Here is a 10053-nt window from a genome sequence, read left to right as displayed (position 1 = left end):
GAATGGCAGAAGTTGGAATGTGGGACAGTCTGACAAAGTGTACAGTGGTTTCCATATGGTTGGTGTGCCCAGCCCCAAGCCCATGCCTTCGCTGATGGGAGTATAACAGTCAGTGTCAGGTATTAATAGGTAGAAACTTTACTGGCTGTGGTTTTTAACAAATCTCATGGGAATGATTAGGACAAAATCAACTCATTGAGGGTGTCCTGTTCCCCTGTGGCTGAATCATAGTGTCATTATAAAAAGATGGCACACATATGCTCTACTTTCTTCCTGTCTCTTATATGTTGTTCTCCGGGCTGAGAACGCTGCAGTAAGAGTCTTCACCAAAAAGAGCCACAAACATCTTTTCTTTACAAAGGAGCTTGCCTTATATGCATTGTTATGTTAATAAAAATAAACCAATCCTTGTGAAGGGGGAGGGTCTTTGTTGAGAACAGAACTAGGGCTACCTCTGGAAGTGGGGAATATCAGAAGGATATCTGAATGGAGCTGCCAAGCACCCTCTGTGCTATAGCAAGTGTCCCTTAGGGATTGTGGGTCTATGGAGAAGGAAGCTGAGACCATACCAGTCACCCTTCAGAATGAACTACTGGGGAGAAAATTTTGCATCCGTTAGGTCCATGATAGGATTGTAAGGCGAGAGATCATCTGAAGGAACCATAGGTAACACGCATTCTATGGGCCGTAAAGGGAAAGAGTAGCTTCCCTTTAAGAGGTAGGAAGGGGTGTTCAGAGTCATCGCCGCTCTCTAACACCAGCGCTGCCTCTTGCTTGCTCCAGCTGAAGGAAAAGAGGGGGTAAGTAAGGAGGTGCCCATACCACAGATTGTACAAAGCAGACTGCCAGCAAATCCACCGGTGGTAAATCACCCAGGAAACAAATGGCTACAAAAACCTCTCACAAGAGTGCGCCCTCTACTGGAGGAGTGAAGAAACCATCTTTACAGGCCTGGTACTGTGGCACTCTGTGAAATCAGAAGTCTACTGAACAGGTTCGCTAGCTCCCCTTTCAGCGTCTGGTGCGAGAAATTGCTCAGGACTTCAAAAACAGATCTGCACTTCCAGAGAGCAACTATTGGTACTTTGTAGAACGCAAGTGAGGCCTATCTGGTTGGCCTTTTTGAAAATACCAACCAACCTGTGTGCGATCCATGCCAAATGTGTAACAATTATGCCAAAAGATATCCAGCTAGCACACCGCATCCACAGAGAACGTGCTTCAGAGTCTACTATGAGGGGAAACATTTCATTCTTGAAAAAATTTTTTCCTCTTCTTCCTGTTATCAGTAGTTTGAATGTTAAATATTTTTTCACGGGGTCAAAGGTACCTGTGTCTATGATTGTGAATAAACTATTCCTGTCTGATTGAGGTCAGTGTTCATGTTGTTTGTGAAGTGACTACTGGACCCCAACAGGAATCATTATGAGACTGGGAATTATTATCACCGCTGACCTCCTCTGGTGGGGACTAGGAAAGTGTATTCAAGGGAAGAATGACTTCGGGGAGTATGTGTTGAACAACGGAATCTAAGAGATGATAATGGAAAAATCTGTTCCCATTATGGAAGGACTTTGTAACCTTTGAGGATGTCGCTATTTTTTTCTCCAAGGAAGAGTGGAGACTCCTAGATGAGGCTCAGAGGCAGATGCACCTTTGTGTGATGCTGGAGAACTTTGCACTTGTAGCTTCATTGGGTATGACCCCATACTCCCCCGCCCCCCAACATATCTTTGAGTTTGTCTGTACCTGTCTATTTTTCCTGTAGAGATAGCTTTTCAATTTTCAGAGCAAGATGTTGGGTTACATTAACTTCTCCACTATATTCTAATTTATGTAGGGATTAGTTGTGTGCACTATCCTAAACAGTAGCCAGACTAGTCTGGGCATTAGGAACCCTATAACAGTGAAACAAGATTCTTCTTGTTTATATACTTCATTTTGTGGTTACTGTAACCTAGATATGTGGGACTGTAGAAGAGAATTTTTTCTCTTTCTAAATACTAGCTCTTCATGACTGCAACATTCAGAAATGACAGGCATTGGCATGGTCAATATTTGTTTACATAAGACAACAATGTGTTGCCAAAACCCTCCTTTGATTATATTATTTTCCAGCCTGGGCATCTAATAAGCTGAGTCACTTGGAGCAGTGCTAGAGGCTCATCTGCTCTGCTTGCCTTTCTCTTAGGGTTTTCTTCAAGATGGTTCTCTGCAGATTTCTGGCAAGGAGCATAGATATAGCACTGGATGCTATACAGTGAAGTGCAATCACAGTGGACCTTGATGAGTTGCCCAAAGAGGGAGATTTGTTTCCTGTTGCTCTATATGACCTGTGGTGTGTTATTTTCCACTACTCATGAATGTACATGTTGAGGTGTCCATAGATGGTTAAATATTCCTTGAACATAATAGAGATCTCCTTCTTAGGTCTACTTGGAAGTTTCTGGCACTGAGTACCAATAACCTTCAGTACAGAACTCCTATGTCCCTAGACTTAAGGTCTTTCTGAATGCTGTTGACTGAGGAATAAGTTGCATTTCATGTTTGTGATATAATTCAACCTTGTGTTCTTTGTGTCATGAGGTCTCCACATTTTGTGATACTGTCCTAACATTCTCTGACAGCCCTTTCCCATGAATCTAGCTCCCTCTTCCCTGCATCAGCACACCATGGCCTCATGCTTTGAGATGTGAGTTGGGAGACCTTGGGTTTTTTTTTTCAAATCTTGTTTTCAAATGTACCTGCAGGATTCTAACTGTGGAAGTGACTGAGTAATAATAGCACAAAAAGCTTAGTGATACTGATATAAGACAGTGAGTCTTTTGAGAAGTATTTAGTGACTGGGAGGCAAAAGCAACAGTGGAGGGAAAACATTAAGTTACAACCACCATTAGAGTTGCTCCATGAAAAGCAGAACATGGTAAACAGTTTAGGATTGATCAATTTAAATACTCACAGCAGGTTTGTGGGCCAGTTGGCCTCACTTGTCTGTTACCTGATCTCACAATGATTTGTAAAAGAAATATTACAACTTGAAGTGTCCGAGAGACAGAAAATAATAGCATGGAGTATGGGCTCTTGACTGGTTACACTGTATATAAATCCTATAGTTCCAGTGATGCCTTTGTCATCCTCTAAGAATTGCCTTGCCTAGAGGCAGAGTAGCCTCTCCCCCTGATAGCAGTGTTTAAAAAAAAAAAAAGAAAAGAAAATCCAACTTACCAGTCTTGATATGTTGCTCAGGCTAAGTCTGAACACCTTAGCTAAAACGGTTATTCTGCCTCAGTTTCCAAGATAGGTAGGACAGCAGACACATACCATCATGTCTTGCTTTTAGGTAAGTTTCTGAAGATACCTAAAAGTTAACCCATTGTTATATCACTCAGTGGTACTTGGCTTGAAATATATAAAGCCCCAGGATGGTGATTATCAACCTTCTTAATGCTGTGATCCTTTAAAACAGTTTCTCAAGCTGTAGAGAGCCCCCCCCACCACCATAAAACTGCTTTGTTGCAACTTGACAACTGTAAATTTTGTACTGTTAAAAATAGTAATGTAGATATCTGATATGCAAGATATCTGATTTTGACCACCAAAGTAGACACAACCTACAGGTTGAGGACTGCTGCCCTGGGGTGATTCCTGGCCCCATGGAAAAAAAATTTAAAATACAAAAAGTACATTATCTATAGGACTGTGGATATAGCTTAGTTATTAAACATTTGGATAGCATGCATGAAGTTGTGTGTTTGATCACTAATACTGCATACACTGGGAAAGCTGGTAAATATCTGTTGAGGCAGGATTCATTGTAATCCATGACTATATGCAGTGTTTGAAATTATCAAAAGATACATGAGAACTTATAGGAAAGTTAAATAAAAAGTATTAAAATATATGAGTAAATAATTTTTTGAAAATATTTTAGATGATTAATGCTCCTTTACCATAATAAACATTTTCTTCATAATAATTTTTCTGTTTTCAGATTGCTGGCAAGAAATGGATTATGGAAAGCTACCTTTTGATCAGATTTCTGTAGAGGATTTGTCACTGGTCAAGACTCCAAAAGCAAGTCTAGCTGAGCAGCTGTCTAACCTGTATGACATATATGTGCCAATCTTGAAAGGTATTTCACACCTGATCAATCAACTTAGGCAGAAATCATATTTGATCCATACATTTTCAAAATTTCCCCAGGACTGGAATCATCCCAGCTCAGAAAAGACCTTGAAAAAAGACTCAGATACATCCTCACAGGTGAAGAACTATAGAATCTGTGAGTCACTAAAGCCCTTTCATGCTGCAGAAGTTGGAGAGAACTTTCCAGCTGCATTAGACAGTATCCTTCCAAAGACTGTTCCCATTTGTAAGCAACCAAACCTAATCACTGAATGTGGAGAGCATTTTCAAACTAAAGTAAGATATTCTAAACAGGGTGTACTCAGAGAAGCTATCAGCCATAAACATGTTCAGGATGACCACCCAAGAGCCAATGCAGGAAAAAGACATTCTGAGTCTACCAAATGTAGGAAAGTCCACTGGCCTAAAGACTATCATACCCAGCCCCACAAAGTCCACCATAGAGAAAGGTCTTACAAATGCAGTGCATATGGAAAATATTTTAGCCAAACCTCCCACCTAAATAACGATGTCAGAATCCACATTGGAGAAAGACCTTATGAGTGTGATGAATGTGGGAAGTCTTTTGGGTGCAAATCAGCACTTGTTTGGCACCAGCGGATTCATACAGCTGAAAAGTGTTGTGAATGTTCATTGTGAAAGTGATGAATGTGGAAAGTTCTTCACACAGAGCCTTAGTCTGCTTGAATACAGGACGATTCACACTTGAACAAGGCATTACGGGTGTCATGAGAATGGGAAATCCTCTAATCAAAGAATCACTCCCAACAAACATCAGAAACCTCACACTGCAGAAAAGCCTCATGTGTGTGGGGATTGTGGGAAAGCATTTATTTACAAATGTAAGCTTATTTGACACCAGAGGTCTCATACCAGGGAGAAGCCATTTGAGTGCAAAGAATGTGGGAAAGTTTTTCAAGAAACCAATGGGCTTATGCAACACCAGAAACTTCACACTGGATTAAAGCCTTATAAATGTGTCCAGTGTGGTAAGTCTTTTGTCCAAAAGTTTCATCTCTTTCAACACCAGGTAGTTCACACTGGAAAAAGGCCATATCACTGTGGCAAATGTGGCAAATGATTTCATCAACAGTCTACTCTCTTTTTCCACCAAAAAAAATCTCACACCATGGAGATGCCTCATAAAAATAACATGCAGAATAGCTTCAGTCCAAGTTCTAAAATCTAGCTCATGGAAGTTTATACTGGGCTCAAGAAGATGTAGCCCTGCAGGGAATATTCTGTTTTGTTGTTGTTATTGTTGTTTTCCTAGTATTAACTTTTATAATGGAACTACCTGCCTGAAGTTGAGCCTTATGTTTTCAAACATCCAGGGCTTTTGTATTTCTAATGAGTTCAGGCATGGGTGCTACTTACAGGAATTGCTCCATACGTGCTGATCTGATTTGGGCACTTCTCAGAGTTATACTCATGTCACTGAAACCATCGTCCTCTATCAGCTGGTTCATTGCACTTTGGTCATCTCAACATCCTTAGGAGGGGCAAACATCTGAATATTCTCCAGAGGAAACCCTGAGCAAAGCCAAAAAAAAAAAAAAAAAAAAAAAAGACAGGGATGTTTTCTTCTTTGACTAATTGAAACATATCTGTTGTGGTTATTAACCAGGAGGAACCCATCTTCAATCTGCCAGAGTTTTAAAACAATGCCTTTTCCTTCTTTACAGACATTGGTCTCACACTGACACTGTGGTAAAGTTTTCCAGTCTTGTACTTACAACCTGGTGACTACTAACTATTAGTCTATAGACTAATAAATGTTTGACAGTTGAGTCAACCTGTTGTCACAGGAATTCTGGTTACGATTTTCGATGAGAAGAGACAAAATTCACCTCTGCATAGATGGGTCTGCATAGATGGTAGCTTTTGTGGGGTTCTCACTTTCTCCTTTAGGTAGAGGGTAGCTGAAAGTAGTTTTCATTACTTCCTTCATCTAGTTTGTTTTTCTACCCAAGGCCTAGGCTCTGTGTAGGGCTTTGTGGCTTTCATAGCTTCATTTTGTTGAAACCAGAGATCAATAAAGAGGGTTTATTTTTTTCCCCACTTCTAATGATAGCATAAACTGTTTGGCTCTTACACACACCTGGGATGTGGCTGACACTGTAAAGGGGAAGTTTCCCTCTGCCATATGAGGAGAAATATATCCTCAGGTCTATTGATTTACACAGTGTTGGTTACTCAGGCGTGGTAAGAGCCAGGTATGATCCCTATTAGGAAATAAAATGTGTGTGATTAAACAAGAAGTGCAAGGGCTTTACAGCAAAACAAGTGGTTTCTGCCAGTTGGAAAAATTCACAAGTCTAGTGACTCTGCCTTCATTTACTTCTAAGGTCTCCCCAAAATATGTAGTAATGAATGCACAGCTTTGCTGTATAACTGTTAACTGTGAGATTGAAACATTCCATTCTTAAGCAGCCAGTTAAGACAATGCAAAGTAGCTTCAGAAAGTCCCAAAAACAGAGGAGATTTTTTTCAAGGCACATTTTTCCTAAGAGTAATAAACCAAGTTTCAAAGAAGACTGAGACTAGACCAGTTAGTTGCCTAGAAGAAGCAGAAAGCCTAGCTGCCTGGAAGTTTAGACAACCGAGTATCTTTGAAAAGACCCTCTAACCTGTTGAATTGGATTTCGCTGTTGGTATTTGTGGATATTTTAGTTTGACTCATGCTATGTAGCCATGATAGCCCAGAACTAATGATTCTCTTGCCTCTAACATTTTTTTTTGCAGTAATTGCATGGTGTACATCAGCATGAGTTACAACTTCAGATATCTGGTCCCAAGATTGATGGGATGCCAAATACACAAATACAAAATAAACCAAAAAACTTTCCACATGCTAAGAGTTGCAGATTTGCTTAAACTCTGTTCATCTTTAATTGTGGGCCACAGTTACATTTAACACTAGTTTATGACCAGTTGGTGACTACTGCTATCTACCTCCATAAGTGCCAGGGACTGTTTCCAAAGGGCTGTGCCCTCAGGAAAGAGGGAGTTGCACAACTTGCAGGCAGCCTCACACAGATCCTGATTTTGTTTTTGTTTTGTTTGTTTTGTTTTCTAGAGAGGCAATTTCTGCTTCTCATTGATATTCAGGCTATTCAGTCAACTCTCTAGGTACTGGACAGATATATTTGAAGTTTAAGGAGCTGTGTGAGATCTGTGTGTGATCTCTTAGGGCGACACTGAAGAAATGGAAAATCAAGTGCCATGAAAGATAGGGTGTTAGAATACAGAAGGAGGGGGAATCTAAGCAGGGAAATGTAGGAGTCACAACAGATTTAGATTCGGCTCCCTGCAAGTGGCTTCCAGCATTGGACCAGGAGGCCAGGTGCCCTGAGCTAGTTCAAGAGGCTAGGCATGGGCTCTCCATAGGGATGTCTGTCCAGCATTTGGGTACAAATGGAGAAGTTCCGTAGCTTCCTCCGGGCTTGAGTTCATTTATACAACCACAGACTCTTCGGACCTCCTGACTAGCATCCTTGTATTCTGTTTGCCCCCAGGTTGGAAAACACTGGAGTGGCTCAATACTATGGCCGAGGACTTCAGAAAAGAAGACAGATGAAAAAGGGTTGTTTGCTAGCGTACATGACATTTCTCAGCATCCATCCCACTTGGCCTTTGTTCCAGGTGATGAGGTTGCACAGCTTCACCACCCGAAGACGCATATCTGAAAGAACTACGTTACCCAGAATGCACTATACGCAGAGAGAGGAACATGAGCCAATGAACATTTAGGATTGTACCATCTTCAGGTTTTGGATGGAGGGATTGGGCGGGATTTCCGGCTGCGCTCCGTGGCGCTCATTTTAGCGGTTTTTGGGTCCCTCCTTTCAGATCGTGTGCAAGACCCCTTTGTCCAGAGGTACGGGTAGAACAGTCTCAAAGGAGCGGTTCTAGGGGATAATATCCATCGCACTCCGGGCACTGACAGTGGCAGTATTGTCCAGGTCCCCCGTTTCCATTTCTCCGTTGTCTGCGCTCGCTTACTTGGATGGCTGTGCCCACGCTCATGCACCAGGCTTAGGTAAGTGTTGCGACATCTGTGGCTGGCTCTCTGCTCCTCACCACTTATCTTGCGGTCGGAGTTAGGGAGTCCACTTAAGTCGCTACTCCCCAGATCCCTGTATCTGTAGGAGTACGTGATTCGGGTTTCCTATTTGCAAAGCTCCAGTGAGGAGACAAGAGTGGGACAGCCAGGACCATAATGTGCATAATTTCTTGGAACAACGCTCAAGTGTGGACTATTTAGGCCCGTAATAATGAGATGAAGTGTTGTACCATTATCCCCATGATAGGAATTTGTGTTCCACAGACTTGAATGTGGGTTTTCGGTTTTCCAAAAAGCTGCTCATGGTGAGAAAATGAGTGTGCGTGTGTGTGTGTGTGTGCGCGCGCGTGCGCGTGCGTGTGTGTCTGTTCTCATCTCAGCTAGTTCTTGGTCCATCCTAGTGTTTTCCAACCTGGGGGTTGGATGGAGATGTATCACAGGCCAGTTGAATCATTGTCTGAGGGCCCATGAGTAAGCACCAGCACCGAGGATTTAGGATCAGATGTAATGAGGGCATCCCTATGTCACCTTGCTCCAGGTTGGAAGAGGGTATAGAAAAAACTAAAGCTTTGGATTCCTACCGTCATTCATGACGTCTTTATCTCACAGGTGGCCATGACTGCAGAAGTGGATATGGCCCTCATGCAGGTGAGGAGAATATGTCCCAGGCTGTCACTGAGACGTTTGTCTTGAGTCAAAGGACCCTTAACAAACTGAAGGTTGGGGTGGTTCATTTTGGAAACAAACAATAGAATGTGGTATGTAAGGTTGACCCAGGCATTGGTATGTGTAAATGTTTGGAGATGAATCTCATGTGGTTCATTTCTTCAAAGGGAACTGAACGTGGCAGGGCAGGATTCAAATCTGGAATGAATCTCAGTGTTCTGCTTTCGAGTGATGAGAGTCATTCAGCATTTAGGGAAAGGAAAGGGAAGAGGAGGGAGGTGATCTAATGTTAGTCAAATAAACCTCCATGTTTCTGTTGCATGGAGAAGCTAGTTATTGTGAGGGAGGCAATAAGACCTCTGGGGGTGAGAGGGGGGAGTGTTACCAGTGACTAGCCCAGCTTGAAGGTGGAGGAAGCGCTAGCTAGGAGTCTAGATTAGTTTTGAAACTGGAGCTGCTTAGAGTCTCAGATTTTAAAAAGGGGAAAATACTATTTATCCAGTCTCTGGGATAGTGATTCTCAACCTTCCTAACGCTGCCGTCCTTTAATAGAGTTCCTCATGTTGTGGTGACCCTCAATCATAAAATTGTTTTCATTGCTACTTCATAACTATACTTGTGCTACTTTTATGAACTGGAGCGTAAATACCTGTGTTTTCCTGTGGTCCTAGACATCCCCAGTGCAGGGGTCTTTAACCCCAAATGGGTCACAGTCCACAGGATGAGAACCGCTGCTTTAGGAGTTTAAAATCTGGAAGGATGGAAACTCCATCAAATGTAATGTAAAGTTGCTCATCCGGTTCATTTCCATTTAGAAAAAAATTTAATTGCTTTTGGCTACTTCTAAGGTCTTTCAAAATCAAGGAAGGAAGATATTATGAGGTTCGTGGCCTTATAGATGTTGAATTTGAGAGGAGGTTTAACATAGATTTATCCAAAGAAAGTATTGGTTACTATTTAGCTAAAAATGTAGGTGTTAGACTTCGGAGCACAGCTTAGAACAGACAACACCAGAACAAAGGGTTCCAAAGGGGAAGGGGTTTATTCAGGACAGAGGGCAAAGGTGGGGAGAGAAATGGGAGAAGATGGCGGAGAAAGAGTAGAGAGAGAGGGGAGAAATGGAGGCCAGCCATGACCATGACCACATGGAGAGAGGGGGAAGGGAAGGGGGGAGA

The 10053-nt window shown here is 42.1% G+C and overlaps 1 protein-coding gene across 1 annotated transcript in view; it reads left to right on the top strand.

The window, feature by feature from the left end:
- Positions 1-7969: 7969 nt before the first annotated feature.
- LOC114633248 (zinc finger protein interacting with ribonucleoprotein K) overlaps positions 7970-10053 on the top strand; it is a 6418-nt gene continuing 4334 nt past the window's right edge. The window contains exons 1-2 of the mRNA XM_028781854.1: positions 7970-8188; positions 8822-8860. Of these exons, the coding sequence (XP_028637687.1) occupies positions 8828-8860 (33 nt within the window). The 5' untranslated portion in view covers positions 7970-8188; positions 8822-8827. The remainder of the gene's footprint in view (positions 8189-8821; positions 8861-10053) is intronic.

This window comes from Grammomys surdaster, unplaced genomic scaffold (assembly GCF_004785775.1).
Source record: "Grammomys surdaster isolate TR1022 unplaced genomic scaffold, NIH_TR_1.0 570, whole genome shotgun sequence".
Taxonomy (NCBI): domain Eukaryota; kingdom Metazoa; phylum Chordata; class Mammalia; order Rodentia; family Muridae; genus Grammomys; species Grammomys surdaster.
The sequence above is the reverse complement of the archived record's forward strand: the minus strand, read 5'-3'. Positions and strand labels throughout refer to the sequence as shown.